The sequence below is a fragment of the Epinephelus lanceolatus genome, chromosome 10 (genome assembly GCF_041903045.1).
Source record: "Epinephelus lanceolatus isolate andai-2023 chromosome 10, ASM4190304v1, whole genome shotgun sequence".
Taxonomy (NCBI): Eukaryota; Metazoa; Chordata; class Actinopteri; order Perciformes; family Serranidae; genus Epinephelus; species Epinephelus lanceolatus.
The window spans coordinates 42,023,188-42,042,833 of NC_135743.1; the positions used below are offsets into that span (position 1 = coordinate 42,023,188).

The 19,646-nt window shown below is 40.7% G+C and overlaps 1 protein-coding gene across 2 annotated transcripts in view; it reads right to left on the reverse strand.

Annotated features, from left to right (window-relative positions):
- Nucleotides 1–376: 376 nt before the first annotated feature.
- Nucleotides 377–19,646, reverse strand: part of hace1 (HECT domain and ankyrin repeat containing E3 ubiquitin protein ligase 1) — a 52,536-nt gene continuing 33,266 nt past the window's right edge. For both annotated transcript variants that reach the window (XM_033640137.2, XM_033640136.2), the window contains 9 exons: nt 17,638–17,735; nt 17,409–17,496; nt 17,105–17,254; nt 14,439–14,635; nt 11,722–11,853; nt 7,361–7,459; nt 4,151–4,221; nt 3,950–4,063; nt 377–2,344 (listed from right to left, as the gene is read on the reverse strand). In XM_033640137.2, the coding sequence (XP_033496028.1) occupies nt 2,242–2,344; nt 3,950–4,063; nt 4,151–4,221; nt 7,361–7,459; nt 11,722–11,853; nt 14,439–14,635; nt 17,105–17,254; nt 17,409–17,496; nt 17,638–17,735 (1,052 nt within the window). In that variant the 3' untranslated portion in view covers nt 377–2,241. The remainder of the gene's footprint in view (nt 2,345–3,949; nt 4,064–4,150; nt 4,222–7,360; nt 7,460–11,721; nt 11,854–14,438; nt 14,636–17,104; nt 17,255–17,408; nt 17,497–17,637; nt 17,736–19,646) is intronic.

A 19,646-nucleotide genomic window follows, 5' to 3' on the forward strand; every position in this document is an offset into this window, starting at 1 on the left:
CAGCTTATTTTTTGCAGAGAAATTAGTTAATATTTATCCTTGATGTTCATTCTAATATGTGTACTCACTTGGTAAAAAAAATAAAAAATAGTTTTTGTTTTCCTGCAATGAAAGCACTGACTGTATTGGTACTGGCCAGTGTTATTTTTTTACCGACTGACATCATTAGTCAGGGAGGATTTTTTGCTGATATCCGATATGCCAATATATAACAACTCATTTGACCCATAAGCAAAAATGATATCTATATATCCACTTTTTTCCCCACCTAATTTTAGTGATCAAGTCTCTCCTACCGTGGAATTAATATCATATTATACATGCATACTCTTATTGTGATGGCTCACCATCAGATGAAGACATGAAATAGAATGCCTTTCCATGTATGTAATATTTATTTATTGTGCAAAATAAGAAAAGCATGTCCTTAATTGGCTTGAGTAATTTTTAAGGATGCACAATACAGGATTTTTTGCCGATATTCAATATGCCGATACACAGCAACTCATTTGAACGATAAGCGATATCTATATATCCACTTTTTTCCCCATCTAATTTTAGTGATAATCAAGTCTCTTCTGTAGTGAAGTTAGCATCACATTATGCATAATCCTGAAGGCCCACCAGGAGATGGAGACGTGAAATAGAATGCTTTTCAATGTATGCAATATTCATTCATTGTGCAAAGTAAGAAAAAGCATGTTGGCTGATTCTGATAGTTCATTCTAAAGTCAATACTGGCTGATACCAATAATATACAAATTCAGTATTTTCTGGTTTCTTTCCTCCTCTGTGACAGTTAACTGAATATCTCTAGGTTGTGACCTAAACAATCTGAGGAAGTCAGGCTGGGCTTTGGGAAACACTGATCAACATTTTTCAGCGTTTAATAAACCAAACAACTAATACATTAATTGAGAAAATAAACAATAGATTAATCAAAAATGAAATAATCATTGGATGCAGCCATTGGAACACTTCCGTCCACATACTACATGCATTTTGGCCTGGGTTTGTTTCTCTCGGTTAGGGCCCCCTTAGTTCCAATAACGGTAAATGCTAATACTACAGCATACAATGATAGATGGTAGTATTCTTCCAACTTTTCCAACAGTTATGTGTGGCCCTGTCCTGTTTCAATATGTACTAAGCCAGCCTGATGAAGAAATGGTTTTCTCAGAACCTGACTGGCCTGCACAGAGCTCTAACCTCAACTCCATCAGCACCTTTAGGATGAACTTGAATGCCGACTGAGAGCCAGGCATGATCAGCTAACATCAGTGCTGGACCTCACTGATGCTCCTGAATGGGAGCAAATTCCTTCAGCCTGAGAGAGATGGGGTGAAGGCTGTTACAGCAGCACATGAACGCCTCTGGTTGTGGAATGATAAAATCAACTACGATGCATGGCGTGAATGTTATGCTGTCCACACACTTTTGGCCATTCAGTGCATTGGTTTTTACTGGATTTTCTTACGTTTGGCTTATTTTGTTAAACAAAATAAAGGTTTTTGGTTTCTTCACAGTGCAATAAAGTATCAAAAAACTAAAATCAGCTATCACATTGGCAGCTTGGCATCTTAAACCTTTGATAATGCCAGCCCTGACAGTAAGTGCTTTTGGTAGAGGAGAAGAGCTGCTAGCCTAAAAGACAAGGACTGTTAAAACTGTGAGAGGGATGCAAAAAACAAAAATAAAAGTCTTAAAATTAGTCAAAACAAACTGTAGACTTAGCAGTATGCGTGAGCCTGATGCTGGTCCATTAAAGAAACCTGCACTGTGAAGCCAGGATATGAATATGATGCATTTTGATTGATTCCATGTTTGAAACTGATTAATTCTACACTGGTTCCATATGGAAAGCTCTGTAAACAAAATAAATATTTGACATTCAGTAAGCATGCATGAATATGTGATTATTACCTGTGTTTGAAGGGGTATAAATGCAGTTTTTTCTTAAATAAATGTATATATGAAAAATAGTCCAGTTTAGAAGATACTGAATTATTCTCTGCATAAATGACCAGCTTGAATTGAAAAAATAGAAGTTGTGGCACAGGTGTGGAGATCCAGAGCCTGTGGTCTCCATCAGTCTGTGTGCCTCTTCAGCAGCTCTTTAATAACAATCTGGATTTCCCTTTTTTGTCCAGCAAAAGTAGCGGCTGACTACAAAAAGAGTGTCTGTGAAGGAGTGTTGCATGAGTCTGCAGACCCTGCCAGCAGCAGGAACTGATGGGATGTTTACGCCATGGTGTAGCCATAGCTCCCACAGTGCAGCGCTACCAGCAGCCGGTCTCTCAAGACCTCCTGGCTCGGGTATTCTGGGAGTTTCAGCATGTTGATGCTGTAGAGAGCACAGAAAAAGAGGGTGAGGTGGAGTCCTGGTCAAACTTCTGTGGTTATGATGACATATATGTGGCTGGTGGAGGAGTTGTGTTGTCTTCTATCTAAAAGAGAGGGCTGCAACCGTATGTATTACCTGTTGCACACTGAAGCATGCAGAGACCTCTCCCTGTTTTCAAACTCTGCTGTCTGTGTTGGAGGACGCCACTACCCAGGTCCAACTACACTGAAGAGACATACTGCCCTCTAGTGCTCAGTCACATTTGTTAAGTGTCCCTCAGCTGAGGCTTGTAGAGCGACTTGAACTGAGTCTGTATGTCTGTTTATTCATTCCTTATTGTTTGAGAGGGTTGAAGGAGGGAGATCATTACAACGCTTAAAAAATAACAGCATCCTGAAGTAGAGCTGTTTGACTACTGAAGATCAGTCTGAGTCCAACTGTGAGCACTTGTATGAACAAGTCATTACTGAGCACAAAGAAACAAGAGAGCTGTGGTAGAATTCAATCACTCAGTACAGTCCTTGGGATTTAGAAAAGTTTGATATCAAATCAAATACTGTGTATGCACAACACAATTAATGGATTTAACTCAAAGTTTGGAAGGTTCATGTCAGGCAAACAATTACATATAAGGAAACAAGAATTACCATCCCACGGTTGTATGCTTCCACGCTCCAATCAAAATTTCTCTTACAGTTTACATCCATGTCTGTGAAAACATTGATGCTTCACACATCTTCCCCCCAACAGCACATAAGATCTATACAATCAGCACAGTTTTAAGGTGGACATCCAAGATTAGTGTCACCAATTAAATATCTGACCAAATGTCTCCCCTTCTGTTCCTGAGATATGACGTTGAGTAATGGCCAGCAAAGTATTTTGTGCAGAACATTATGATGCCACAGTACAGTTGACCTTTGATCTTTTCTATATCGATGTGATAACTTTTTTTATTTTATCCTATTAAACATTTGTGTGAAGTTTTGTTATAATTAGCATATGAATTCTTGAGTTATGGGCAAAAATGTGACCTTTGACAGTAAACTTCTAATCAGTTAAATCTTTAGTGCATGTGGACATTTGTGCCAAATTTGAAAAAATTCCCTCGAACTATTCTTGAGATACCCCGTTCACGAGAATGACACACACAAAGTCACAGTGACCTTGACCTTTGACCTATGACCACCAAAAACTAAGCAGTTCATCGTTGAGTGCAAGTGGACATTCGTGCCAAATTTGAAGGAATTCCATTGCGTTCTTGAGATCGTGTTCACAAGGATGGGCCGGACGGACAACCTGAAAACATAATGCCTCTGGCTACAGCTATCACCGGCGAGAAGGCATTAACAGTGTTTAAATCAAGGATGGGCATGAGTGCGAGTACTTGATTTGGATGACAGTATTCATTCAACATATAGAGTAACTGCTGCCCAACTTCCCACACGTGAACATGACTTTTCTAATTTTCTTTCATTGTAGCGTCAAAACATCCATGAGACCATGACAAGTCCTGATCAACAGATTAAACATATCCAAAAGGACAACAGGCTAGAGGAGAACTAATTCAATAGAACAAATGTTAGAGAGAGATAAAGTCATTACCAGGTACTAGAGGTAGGCAGTAGGTTGGAGGTGTATGGCACTGCAGCAACGGTGAACTTCTGTAAACCACTGCCTCCCATCAGGTAGGCAAAGCCCCCATGAGGAACCCTGGAACTGATAGAGAAGGATACTTTATTGCAGCTATTAAACAGTTATACAATTTTCTATATTAAGAACTTTATTGGAAATCCAGCAGCAAACCTTCCAGTAACAAACTGAAGTAGAAGAACTCGTTCCTCCTGTGTCAGGCTGTTCACCACCTCCCAGAACCACTGCAAAGAAACAGAGACAGGTTAGCTGATGACAACAGGCAGAGAAACACAATCAGCTAAGGTGCTTCTGCAAAATTAAATAAATACAGTTCTAGTAACCTGTGCCAGAGCAGAACAGGACATGAGCAATGTTGGGAAACTATTTCTCCTTAATCAACCATCTTTGTCAACATCATCCTCATTATTTCTCTACTAAATTAGTTCTTTAACTTGGGAGTAATTTTCAAGCTGCAACCTCTGGCGCTGAAAAATGAAGCTAATGTGTAAGTGCCAAAAACTGACCACTTGAGGCTGGCTCCAAGAGCGAGTTAATCCCCATAGACGCCCATGTTAAAATGCCCCACTTCACAGCAGAAATAAACATGTTTACAGCCTTGTACAAAAAATAATTTTGGTCTCTGTAGCTATATTCCCCTGTAATGACAACTGCGAAAGTGGGGGTACACCCTGGACAGGTTGTCAGATTATCACAGGGCTGACACATAGAGACAGGCAACCATTCACCCTCACCTTCACACCTACGGACAATTTAGAGTCCCCCATTAGCCTGCATGTCTTTCAACTGTGGGAGGAAGCTGGAGTACCCGGAGAAAATCCATGCTGATACGGGGAGCACATGCAGCCTCCACGCAGAGGTGCTCCCCCACCTCGAACCCACCACTCCAGTTTCAAACCAGGAACCCTTTTGCTCTATTTTGCAACAATTCTAACCACTCCACCACCGTGCTGCCCCCTTTAGTAATTAACATATAATAATTACACTAGATCTTGGTTGGAGGGTCCAGGGGATCTTGTTGTGGTGAACAAGCTCTATTTTTATGCTTTCACTGCACTCTGGCACCCTATTTACATTCAAAGTACAAAAGAAAATAAAAAATCCCAGTGTGAATTAATTGCAGTTTAACTGTAAATCAAAAAATGATCTGTGGGCCACCTGGCACCCTATTGCAAGCCATATTTTGCCCACGGGCTGCAAGTTGAGTGTCACTGGTCTATAGTATTTTTTTTGCTGTAGGCTGTGGACTTTTAATCACACAACTGAAAACAGAAACTGCCCAAATGTTTGGCTGCTTTTAAACTTGCTCAAAATATAAAATGATGCTCAAATGTTCAAAGTGCTGGGCTGATGTAACACAATCACTTTATTCATTCAGCTGGAGTTTTAAGAGGCATCTGCCAGGATTACATCCAGGTTCAGGCGCAGTTTAGAATTCACAGTTTTAAAAATGCAAAAATACAAAGTTTAATGAATAAAAGCTGTGTGTACACTCTTGCATGGTGATGTCACATACAGAGATGTAACGGTATGGACCTGCATTGGACCTGCATTTGTATAGCGCCTTTCTAGTCATCTGACCACTCAAAGCGCTTTTTACACTACAAGTCACATTCACCCATTCACACACATTCATCACATTCATACACTGGTGGCCGAGACTACCATACAAGGTGCCACCTGCTACTCAGTTTTAACACACTCACACACCGATGGAACAGCCATTGGGATTTGGGGTTCAGTATCTTGCTAAAGGATACTTCAACATGCAGACTGGAGGAGCCCGGGATCGTACCGCCGATCTTTCGATTGGTGGATGACCTGCTCTACCCGCTCTAGCTCTGAGCCACAGCCAGCCCAAAAATGAAAATTTCATATCACGGTTATTGTGACCAAAATGATCACGGTTATCATTATTATCGCGGTATTGTTGAAATGTGCTCAAAATATTGAAAAAGTACTTATGCACACACTGAAATCATTTACCCAAGTTTTATTTTGAAAAACAAATAGAATAAAGAGCACAATGTACTTTCTGTCTAACAGAAAGTCTAGCATGTTTGATTTTCTGTTTGTCGTTCACGATTAACGTTACTCCCATCACAGCCGTCACTTTGACCAATAGGAACACAGAGTTAGCTGCCGCCATAGACAACTGTATGACAACAACACCCCAGCCTTTTTAATATTTCCTCTAGGGATGTTACCACACAGAGTAAAAGGGGGAAATGTTGGTGTGAAACAGCAGAAGCACTTTGTCAACCTGCTGAGTACTGCCATTAGCATCAAGCTAGCAGACAATGTTATTTCTTCATAATGGAGACGGACATTAAAAAATAGGGGCAGGGCTTTTACTCACCACAACTGCAGAGGCTCCCAGCTTCATTTGAAACAAACTACATTATAGATGGTCCGTTATTTATTAATCCCTCTGTGTGTTTATATATTTACTTTTTATCCGCTCCCGTTGCCTTGCTAAAGTTAATGCATCGCACCGTCATTTCAAACTCAACACTTCCTGAATTTGTTTCAAATTAAAAGCCCCCTTATAACCTTGGCTGAGAGAATCCCTCCATTGTCTAAATAGGCTTTTATTGTGAAACATTTGTAGGAACTTGTTGTGGAGGATTCAGTAACTTGAATGTTAGCGTATGGTACTTCAAATGGATCTCCTGCCATCTGCTGGCGTTTTTTTACATTACTACAACAACATTTCGGCTGGCACATGAACACACACAGTGACTAAAATAATAGTAAAAGTAATAAAATAGGACAAGAATAACCCAATGACATCACACACGTTGTGAAAGACGACTGGGGATAATTAGTGTGGACCAACGAGTAGTGTGTCATGTCTGTCACGGCACAAAAATCTCCGGAGCACTGTCTGTGCAGGTGCCTTCGATGCCTTCCGCCATGTTTTCAGAGGCAATGAGCAGTATCACCGTGAGTTTATCAAAGCGCGGTAATCAAACACGGTTTTCATGATAATTAAAATTTGAAACGGTAATACTAACCGTCTGGAATTTTACCCCCGTTTATCATTTTACCAGTAATCGTTACATCCCTAGTCACATATAATGGGAAAGATCCTACATACATCCTAGAGAGGTATAGACTGAGGAAGGAGACAGCAGACGAGCTTATGTATGACCTGCTGTCACACTCTGGAAACAATCTTCACTGAACATTCGAAACACATATTAACAGACACTGTTGCTTTCCTTGAATTCCTTTTTTTTTTTTTTAAAAAATCAATCCATAGAGACAATAAGGTGTAAGTAACTGGTAAACATCATTGTCACCAGGTAATTCAGTCTGAGAAGATTCAGCCCCTGGGAGCCTGGCAGAAAAGAAGCCCACCTGGATGACTGGCTCCTGAGGGTCATATCCACTGGTGTACTCAGTGTTCCTGCACCAATCCTGCACATCGATCTCTGGCATCCCTGACAGCAGGAGCTCCTGTGCGCACACAGACACAGACACAGACACAGACACACAGACAGACAGACAGACAGACACACACACACACACACACACACACACACACACACACACACACACACACACACACACACACACACACACACACACACGGCATGAATAAAACTCCAGCTAAAAACACGTTCATATTAGTAGCAGCAGAAATCCCATGGTCCTTGGTGATTCTACAGATACCGTCCACATCTGATACAATCAATATGTTGCAGTTTGAGCTAAACTGATTATCTAAGATAGCCCTTTACCTGCATTGATTCTGATACAGATTTCCATAGCTCACCTCAGAGTATGTGCCAACACTGAGAACTGATCTGATACCAGAGCTCTCTTTTGCTCACATTTCAAACCTGTAAACCTTACTGCGTACTGCTGATCTGAATTGAAGTTTCAAGTAAAGTAATGTGATTCCAGGACGTTTGTGGCTCTGAGAACTCAGCTGGCTGTATGCTGGGACTTAAACTGCTGGCAGAACCACTGAATTTTAGTAATGACACTGAATAATGCCAGGTTCAGACTACACAATATCAGCCCGATTATAGCCCAACACGGCGGCAGCGTATGGTGTCTGTTTGGATCATGAGCAACAATTAGTGTCGTACGCAATAATCCATCATTATATCCTGTGTAGTGTGTCATAGTGGACGACAACAATGCCACATCTGGGACGCCTCATGACGTCCTGACATTATGTCTAGCATATTTGATTTTCTTTTTGTCTTCCACCACTTTTCTTTGACCAATAGAAACACAGAGCGATCTGCTGCTGTGGACAACTGTATGGCAACAACACCCCAGCCTTTTTGATATTTCCTTTCGTGATGTTACCACGACAGAGTAAAAAGGAAAAAATTATGGCATGAAGCAGCAGAGGCACTTTAGCAACCTGGTGAGTCTAACATGTCTGTTGGCCAAATCACGGCAAGATTTCACGACTCCACAGTTGCCTAATCTGACATAAAGTCTGTTGGAACATACAAAAACGTCATGTAGTCTGAACCCAGCCTAAGTTGAGTTATAATAACTAAATACTGATTATTACATACTGAAATATTGAGAGAGTCGTCCTCATGAGGAATTAACACTGCTTTAGCAATCAACAGGTCAAATTAGCTTGACTGGTCTGCTGTGAAGTCATGGTTTGGTAAGCAAGCCACTCGAGTGAGTTCGGTCCATTAAATATAGTTAGTTAGTTATAGGCCATTATAGTTAGTTATAGGCCATTTCAAGATTTTTTTTTTTTTATCATTTATGCCTGTCAATATCTAATGTTACGAAGGACAGTCTCTTTTATTATTATGTGGGGGTGATCCCTAATAGTCGACTGTTCAAACTAAGCAGCCTTATTTGACTGCCAGTCTCACAGATGAATCATCCATACAGGTTATATGGGAATGCTGAATGTCTAATTTTACATGAATTGTTTGGCTTATCCAAATAAATCCTAATATATAACCTATTTTGGTGTAAATGTATTAATCACAGCACCCACATATGAACATGGCACTCGCAGAGGGCAATATATATATATTTTTTAACTTAGGATCGGTTCACTGTCAAAATCAGCGGGAAAAGTCAAAAGTTCTGTTTACAACCATGGAGAGCAAGCAGGAACCAAACCAAGTAAACTGTTCTGTCCGTCAATTGATCTTCTCTGCTCCCTGTCAGTACTGTGGACAGCACCACTGCCGCACCCACACACACACCCCTTATACACACAAAACAGTACAGGATGGAACACATTCTCTTATAAAATAAATTCTTATGCCAAGTCAAAAGGACAAATTGTTTAACTAAGTGTTTCAGCTCTTTTTTTATCATTTTGTTGCCTTTATTGATAGCACAGCTATAGAGAGAGGAAGGTGGTAGGGAGAGGGAGGACATGCAGTAAAGGGCTGCAGGTTGGAATTGAGCCCGGGACTCTGTCTGTATGGGGGCACACACCCTACCAGGTGAGCTAGAGATTGCCCCAGGTGTTTCAGCTCTTTTGTCTGGGGTGGTAAAAACAAAGACTGATGTCACAAATGAGAATATGGATTAATGCAAGCCAGGAAAAAAAACATGACTATTAGTTGACTATAGGCAAAACTTGACAAATCAGATCTGACTATGTAAATTCTTTGTAGGGGACATCCCCTATTATTTCAAGCCAACCTACTGATATGTTATTTTGAGGAAACTAATATTTGTACTGAGCAGTGTTAGGAGCCTCTTTTATATATTAATATAGTTTTATTTTGAGACTTTTAAAGCCGCAATGTCGTCTTGATTCTCCTGATGCTTGATTTGTTCTGATATGTGGACATTTGTAATGTTTAATGTTATATTATTGTTAACATGCTACATGTCAGTGCGTCTCAGGCAATGCGGCGGAGTAAAATGACAGTAATGTAACAAGTAGCGTAACAAATTATTTTCTATTGGAAATAAGTTAAGTAATGCATTACTCTTTAAAATTATTCTGTAATTCATTACTTTGTTGAAGTAACAACACTAACCCTATTCATTGATACAGACCAACATGTGTCTGTAACACTGAGTAACGAAAACTGTCAAGCAGTGAAAAGCTAGTAATGCATGTCTGGTCAGATTTGTAACCTTATTAACTCTAAAATTTACATGATTTTAATTTAAATCAGGAACAATTCAGTGAAAGCCTCTTTTATTAATGTACAGTACTCATAGGGCTGAGCACATTGTTATATCTATACCATGATATGAGACTAGATATCGTCCTAAATTTTGGGTATCGTAATATCCTAAGCATTGTCTTTTCCTGGTTTTTAAGGCTGCATAACAGTAGAGTGATGATGACTTTACCAGACTGTTGCAGCTGTTCTATCATTGTGTAAATATCTGGTGAAAGCACCAATAGTTAACTTTACAGTATTGCTGAAATATTGATACCGAGGTGTTCGGCCATTTGATTTTTCTATTTCCTTCTTGTACAGCTGCTTGTGGTCAGACAACATTTATCATTTGAGAACTTCAGCTTATTTTGACAAATGCTGAGTCTGGTGTCATTCTATATTTTTCTTAATGTCAACAGATCCCATGTGCAGAGCCACATCAACCTGTGTCAGTCCGTCTCAATTATTTTGGACTTCTATACCCTGTCTGTGGGTTCTGATATTAATCTTTAAAAACATGATGCAATACATAGTTTTCTTTGAGAATGATCACTAATCTGACCAAATAAGAGCACTACAGGGGTTACTCAAACAAGAGGAAATTGTGGAATTCCAACTGGAACTGGAATTTGCTGGGGACTATTTCCAGCAGTGGATTAATCCACATTTGGTGCTTTATTGAGTATTTGGGGCAGCAGGATGTTGTGTGTGAATCTGATTCAACATAAACCAAGTGTGTGTGTTCTTGGAAGGAACATGTCACTCAGTGCAACAGTGCATGTTTTATGTGTTTTAATAGCTTCTGGAGAATATTTGACTATAAGGTTTGGGGTCCCTCATACGGATGACTTAGTTACTCTGGTGTCTCATTAAGATTTAGCAGTTGTGAAAAAGTGTCTGAGTGAAGAGCTTCAAAATGTTGAGACTTGGATGACTGGTAACGAGCTGTCTCTTCATCTCGGAAAAACAGAGGCCATCTTCTTGGAACCAGAATAAAACAAGGAAAGATCTCAGAAAGGAAGGTAAAGGTAGGAGAGATTGTTATTTTGACAAAGGACACAATTAACCAATAAACATATGTCTGTCTATATCTCTTTATCCATGCACATGGGATGTTTTGAAAATAATGAAAATATAGAATACTGCCATCATTTAAACCCTGGGCACATTTACAGGGCTGAAATCAGAGTGAGAGTGAAACAGCTGTTGTACTGTGAAAACACAAAACAGGCTGGTCTGTCGTCAGTTGCCCTACAATGACAGCATGGCCGAGGCATGTCCAACAAATCCAAGACGGGATAATCATCATGCTACACTATTGATCTTTGTACAAGTGAGGACATGAAATCTGCCAACACAGAAAAAAAAACCTCTAATGGAGTTGGAGAAGAGGGATGGGCTTCAAGGTGACCCCAGCACCCCCACCCCGCCCCATACAGATGAAGCTAATCAATCCCTGCATCACAGGCGAACTGAGCGCGCGAACGGAGGGGGTACAAGGAGAAAGCCAACAGTAAAAGACGATGGATAAGAGGAGGAGGAGGAGCAGGAGAAAAAAGTAGGGAAAGACAGGGAGGTCGGGGGAGGATGACTAACCAATTCGTATTCGTCGAAAAGCTGGATGAGCGAGGGGGGGATGAAGGTGTGGAATCCTTGCAGGAAGGCGTTTATCTGAGGCTGGATGGCTCGTGTCATCCTCAGCTCTGTCACCAGCTGGACGTACTCGGCCTGAGAGAGGACACGCACGCACGCGCGCGCGCGCACACACACACACACACACACACACACAGATCAAAGTCCTCAGAAATACTGATGGACAACAGAAAGAGACAGAGCTCATTTAGAATGATTCTTTCAGCTGCTGTTGGTCTGTTTTTGCTTTATAAGACAGTGCCATCTGCAGGAACACTGCAGTACTGCATCCTCTAATTAGGACTCTTCCAGGCAATGAGCTGAAGGAGAGAGATCAATTGCTCAGAGGAGACCAAATATGGATGAATATAATAGAGTAGAACTTTAACTTCAATCAAAACAACCACCTCTATAAAATCTGAAAGATTTTTGATTAAAACAAGTCAACTTCTGGTTTTACAGAAATTGCCAGGCAACCAGTGGAGAAATGTAACGTACCATCTTAGTTTGTACAAACCGTGGGCTAGAATAGAAAATGTAAAAGAAATGGCATGCACAGGCAATTGTATCCGGGCCACAAAAAAAAAACATTTTCTTACAACTAACATTAACAAACTTTTTATTTTCTATTTAGTTTTTTGAAAAGCATCTGACTTAAATCATTTTTATTGCAGCAAAATGTGATGCAAAGCAAACAGACTGACCAACACCATTTTACCATATTACCATACAACCAATTATAAGCATGAAAAGTTTGCTCCGCTGTGACTTTTGTGTTCTGCTCTAGTTTGGAGAACGTGAGACAGCTGTTATAGTCACATATGAAACATTCAAGTCCAGGCATCAAAAGTTAATGCCACCTTTCCTCCTGTACTCAAAAATTCCTCAACTTTATGCTTCACTTCTCTATAGAGCTTGGGTACGGCTGTGTCGGTGAAAACACATCGGGACGTCAAGTACCTGTGTTCCAGTGTTTTTAGCATGTAACAAAAGCATTTGTTTTCAACAACACTGTATGGACGCAGATCTTTGCACATTAAGTAGGTGATGGACTGTGTTATTTTCTTAGCTCTCTCAAAGTTAGATGGTAGTTTTGTCAAGCTATGCGTGTCTAGTGTTGGTTGATTTTTTCGGCAGAGCAGGCTTAGTGTCAGCTTGGCTGTCAGCAGCTAACACTATCTCTGGATAGCGGAGTACAAGGTGAGCCCTCGTGTTCGTAGTATCCCCAGAGTATTTTATCCTCATATGACACTGCTTGCAAATCCCTTGTGTCATATCCAAGTCCCTCTTTCCTTTTGTGTTAAAAAATCCAAAATAAGTCCAGATTTAAATGCCAATGGTGCATTTCTAATTTCTCTCTCCAGTGCCTCCATCTTTGTTTTGATGAACTTCCTGCTAAATGCCGCTGACTGAGACCTCTGCTGACTCGGGCTGTCAAAATTGCTCAAAAATGACGTTTGAATATTCCTTCTAAAAATTCTAACCATTCGAATTTTTTTTTTTCCACATTATGTCCACAAGAGGGCAAACTAATACAAGGAAACATACTTGTATATGTATTAATACAAGGAAACGTAACTACTTGTAGGTATTTTTATTTCCACATAAATGTCTTTGAAAACATTTACATACCTACACATTAAAACACATAAAACAATTATCTATAACATTACGTTATAAACAACCGCGGACCTCTCACTCGCCCCCCCCTCTCTGACCCGTGGCCACACCGCCTGCGGAAGCGCTGCGAATAGCCTCGGAGCACCGGACCATGACCGGACCGTGACCGGCTCACGCCCTGCAGCAATCGTTTCGGCGTCTGGTCTATTTTCTGCGCGAGCCGCGACCGAATGTGTCAAGCCAGGTGACGGAGACAACAGCTGGGAGCAGAACCGCTTGTCGACCAGGCTGGAGAAATGCGCGTCTGATGCCAACGCCCACTCGCAAATAGGACAGCTGCGGTGGTGTTTTTTCTTCTTCTCCACAATCGAATATCAATTTTCACATTCGAAGGTCCATTTTTTTTTTTTTCAAATTCAAATTTAAATTCGAATTTAGAATATTCGTTGACAGCCCTACTGCTGACCTCACCAGGAAGAGAAAAAAAAAAAAAGTACCATCTAGTGGACTGAAAAAGCAAATGATTTCATTATTCTAGCACCAAATGCTGTATCAAAACGTGTGTTTGCAAAAATTAATAATGTATATTATAAAAGATCAATCCTGGCGTCTGTGTATCGATACAATATTGCCATGCAAAATATCACGATACTATGCTCTATTGTTTTGTTTTGGTTTTTTTTGCTGACCTTTGTTTTTTTGTGACCATTTCACAAGAAGCAATGTCTCCCTGATTTTTTTTCATCAACAATGCAATCAAAAGAAAAAAGCAAATACCTGAAGCATTCACATGATTTTGTTTTTATTGATTCCCTCCCCAATAATCACCTCACAACCCCTTACGGGGACCTTAACCCCAACATGAGAAACACTTTTCTGATGGGGTTTTCTTTCTTTACCTATAATTACTGTCAATATGAAGTTGTTTTCCAGTAAACTTTATAAAAATATTAGAAAATATGTCAAGGCATCAATACCTGCCACTCAACCTTGACCTTTCAGTAAACGTACAAGTTGCTGCGTTCTGTTGATACTGCATGACTGTGTTTGTGGGGGCTGACCTTGTTGTCCTGGGTGACCAGGATGCTGGTCCCTCCAGGTTTCAGCGGCACTTCCTCCATGGCCCCAAACACGTCCGTCTCTACAGAGAAGGTGAGCTCCAGACCCAGATCACTGATGTCATTGTCCAGGATCCACTGCAGGTTCTTTGCATACTCTGGATCAATGGACGACACGTCCTGGTAGTTCACTGGGATACCTGGAAAACACACATACAGACAACAATACAAACTTAGTAACTAACACAGTCTAACAAACAAACATTATAGTAATGCTATTAGTGTTATGCTGAGTAACATACTTATGAAGAATATGATCAAAACATCAGTGGAATCATCTAGTCTACAAATATATAAAACTAATAAAAATGATCAATCTTTCCCAACACTGAATGCTTTTACCCTCAAACTGTTTTTGCTACGTTTTCTCTTGACGTCACCTCATGTTTTTGCTACCAAATTGTTGAACAATATATTATTACTTTCAAGTTAGGCTTCTTAGAAATGACAGATTGTTATGCCAGTGGTTCTATAAATGTTTCTTATAAAAGCTTTTCTGACTATTTTTTTGCCTTTATTTGGACAATAGACACATGAACCGGTGCATTCTGTATACCCATTGGCCACCAGGGTGCGGCTGTGGTTCGGGGGTAAAGCGGGTCATCCACTAATCAGCAGATCGGCAGTTCAATCCCTGGCTTCTCCCATCGGCATGTTCGGTATCTCTTCAAGTATCTGGCACAAGTAACCTTAAACAAGATACTGAACCCCAAATTTCTCTTCGAGGCTGTTCCATTGGTGTTTGGTTGCATGTGAATGCTTACCGAGTATGGTAGCCTTGGTCACCAGTGAATGAATGTGTTTGTGAGTGGGTGAATGTGACATGCAGTGTAAAAGCACTTTAAGTAGTCAGAAGACTAGAAAAGTGCTATACAAGTGCAGTCCATTTAACATAAGTGAAGGACAGCTGAAGAAGAGTTTGGCGTTAAAAGAGAAAAAAAAAGTTCTAAAAGACATGAAATGATGAGTTTATTGTCTCCAATTCATCAGGTTTTCAACAGGGAAAATATCTGTCTATGACTGGACAGAGGAGAGAGTTCCAGGGCTATAGCAACCATAACAACATTCAGAGCCTTTGTAATGTTCAAAATATTTGCTCTTCTATTTCCACTTTGATTAATGTGATTGATTATGAGATTCAAAAAGCTCTCAGTGATGTAATCTTGAAATATAATGTTGCTGTGAAGTCAGTGAACATCATACTGAATGAGCTACTAAGAGTTCCTGTTCGCACTGTACCCATGTTAGGGATGTCAATGGTTAACTGTTAGTCTGTTAACTGCTGAAAATATATGACCAGTTATGCATGTTGATCTATAGGTTAATTTTGCAAACTTCTATTTCAGTAGTAGTCTTAGCACTATGCTGTACCATATTAAGAACCAAGTTAAAAAGGAATTCATGCTAAACTGATTAGCTAGCCTTGGCCACGCTGCACACCACCAGGGTCTTTCAGTTCCCAAGCCGACCCATGGTGACAGGATGCCATTGTTGTGGAAACACTGAGCTCACCTCCAACCTCCCCTCCGGTTGCCTCAGTGAGAAAAAAAGGGTGTATTTTGAGCAAAACATTCCCTTTAGCATTGTTAACTATGTTATCACTGTTAGCTCTGCTAACACAGTTACAGCTAGTAGTGCTAACATATATTAACAGAGAGTGGCCACCATATTTCCACATCAACGGCGTCCCATCGACATGTGTCAGGAGAGTATTACCAGCTGTAAACGCTGAGCTAGCTTTTGCCTGACCCAGGTGGCGCACAGTGCAGTTAGCTAACCAGTGGAGATCAGAGGGTGGGCAGAGAGCGCTGTGTTTGTTTTTTTAAATATTATTCTTCGGGCAGTTCCTGCATTTATTGATAGGGCAGCTGTAGATTGACAGGAAATGTGGGAGAGAAAGGGGGGATGACACGCAGCAAAGGACTGCAGGTCGGAATCGAACCTGGGCCACTGCAGAGGACTCAGCCTCAGTGGGGCGCATGGGCACTATGTCTTTCACATGTTAACACAGTCAGCCAGCTGTCTGTCAGCAAAGCAAACAGTAAATAAAAGGGAAGGGAAGACATTTACATGAAAATCCTTAAAATTTCACCACCATGGATAGCACCATCAAATGCTGAGCTAAAGTTCACTGAGTCATAAAGTGTCGGCATAAAAGAAATTAGGCCTCTTACATTACATGTCATTTTGATTTTTTTTTTTTTTTTTTGGTAATAACTAAGCAATTAGATGCCAGTTAATGGGCATCTGAAAGCAAAATTAACCAAAACTAACATCCCTAACCCAAATACAGATAACAAGCACCGAGATTACTATTGATATAGTTCTTTGTGATTTTGAGGCAGGATCTTAAGTTGAAGAAGTGTCTTTTTTATATAACTGAAATCATAAATGAATCAGCGGGAAAAAAGGCCAATTAGCACCAACAAGGGCCAATGGTGTGGGACACACCACAGGAGGGCGGCAAACACACCAATGGCTCAACTCTGACCAATGGCTGACCGTCAGCTTGGTGTGTCAGGGCCTGAAGTCATGCTGATTCCAGCAGTGTCTGAATGATTAATGTCCATATTTACTAATGCACTAGTCTGTTTCGTGTCAACACATACCCAGGATGTGTTTGTAGAAAGAGCGGGTGAAGTAGATGTTGACCAGCTGTCGGTGGTACAGAGCCAGACCCAGGATCTGACCTGCGAACCGGAAATAGTTTAGGTGGTCTGGGTTCACAGATGAGTTACTGTTGGGCTGAAAAGTGGTACCTGTAGGTGAGACACACACACACACACACACACACACACACACACACACACACACACACACACACACACACACACGCACACACCCTTCATTTTACATGATACAGCTCTGCTTGTCACACTCAATGTTATCACAGTAAGGAAATATGTCTTGTACCATCAGCTGACTGGGTGAACAGAGCATAGTCTGGGTTGATGATCTCATTGGACAGGATGTCAAACCACTCCCGAACCACACCCTGGCCCTGAAACACACAGAGAAACAACACAACACGTTGCTGTGGATTCACTGAGACATGGGGCAGCTGATCCATCAACTGAAACAGGCCAACAGAAGGAGTTTTATTACTGAACACTTGTGCAGTGTCATGATTTTTGAAACCCACCATGCCTTCCTCGCCATGGAAGCGAACAGCAATACCCTGTTTGAGTTTCTCATTGGTGGACTTGGAAACCATCTCACAGCTACTCCTGAATATGGAATCTGTTAGTGAGATTAAAAAGTAGAAATAGTAAACTGCAGAACAAAACATTAGGGAGAAAAAGATGTGGGGAACAAATGGCAATATGGTGGTCAGAGCTGGAGCCACATGCTTTCTATTCTCCATTTTACTGACAGGACAAACTCAATTTAAAAGATGACTATGTCTTGTTTATTGGAATTCACAACCTGCAAAACTTTCTTTTTTATCATTACCTTATCACAACATCTTGCACCAAGCAGCATCCATAATTTTGTAGCTGAATCCTACCACTCTTAGCCACCATAGTGGACAATGTTGGAAATCATTTGTGGGAACGGCAAACAGACTAGATCCTCAATGTTCTGTCTGCGACAGTCAGGGCATTAATATAACAGCAATCCACTGTTTGCCATGTAAAGACATAGTGTAGTAATACCATCCTGAGCAGAAAATGTAGTCACGTTCTCTCTGTGTTGTAAACCTAAGCAGCAAATTTCGAAGCTGAAAAATGAAGCCAATGCAAAGTACCAAAAACTGTAGTTCCTCTCATGGCCACATGAGGCTGGCTCCAAAAGTGAGTCAATCCCAATCAGTTTTTGTCTTTAAAGCTAATTTTCCCTGTGCCTGTCAACAGCATGGGAAAATTTTTATGTAACTCACAGGTTTTTCTTTTGAAGGCTTAAAGTTATGCACAATTAATTGCATGACCACATTAAGATACGGGGGGGGGGGTTAGTTAACCTCCAATTCACAAAGTACAGATGCGATAGCATTATCACAGCTAACCATAGCTGCAATTGAACTGTCCTAACCAAGCTAACAGCTAGCATTAATGCCACCCTCTTGTCCACATATGGTCACTTCTGGCTCAATAAACCCAAGACAACGACGGCCAAATGCTGAAATGTGTTTTGTTGTGGTAAGTCAGTCTGGCCACACATGCATGCATGTATCCCAATGGCCAACTCATCGTCACTGTTTTCTACTGCATTCAGTGACTGTGTTGTCAAGGAAACGTCATGCCCACCCTCTGGTCCCACCTTGGTAACAACATTAGCTCAGTCAGCACTGTCTCTGTTGTTAATGCTGTTAACTGAACTGAGTTAGCACAGTTAGCTGATAGCTGTCAGGTCAACTATTCCATGATGAGAACCGTGTGTAGAAAAAACCCGCTCCAGACTCATCAGACTAATCATAGAAATGCTCTGAATGTCGCAAACAGCTCCTTTAAAGTTTACATTTTTCTGAAAAAATGTGACACTCTTTCTTGAACATTGAATGTTTATAATTAAGGTTCCTTTTGTCATTTCCTGCATATAGTGTCTAAGTTACAATCAAAGTAAACTAGGACTGAGTTCTGAAGGATTCAAACTCTAAGGCCTTGTGTAAATCAACATTAGCAGTGCAAAAAAAATGCAGCCCCCTCATTCATTTCCATTAGACCTCTGTGTTGGTAGAGCAGATGTGCCAGCAGTGCACTGTTGTTAGCCAGCATACAAGTGTTCATTCCTGATAGATAACTTTGCACAAAGGCTGCAGCAGTCACAATGTACTAAAAGATGTCTCACAGTATAATTAATTCATGGCTTTATATATTTAAACTGCCCTTCTTGATGGCTTTTTATCATCTCACCTGTGACTGCAGAAACACTACTACACTAACTGAGCTCCAATCATGTTTATCATGCAGTGCCTAAAATAAAACATGCCTCAACCTGCAGGGTGCAACTAATAAGACTTATTTCAGGGAGGTTTTTCCGGTGTTTGTTTGACATTAATGTGGTCTTGAAATGACACTAAATGTTGTACTGCACTCTACTGTAGCAACAACTGGCACATATCCACCTGTACTCATTCTGTATGCATTTGCCAGTAAGCCAGGGAACATTACACTGGAGTGTAAATTACATCTGTGAATGGATTTGGTTGTG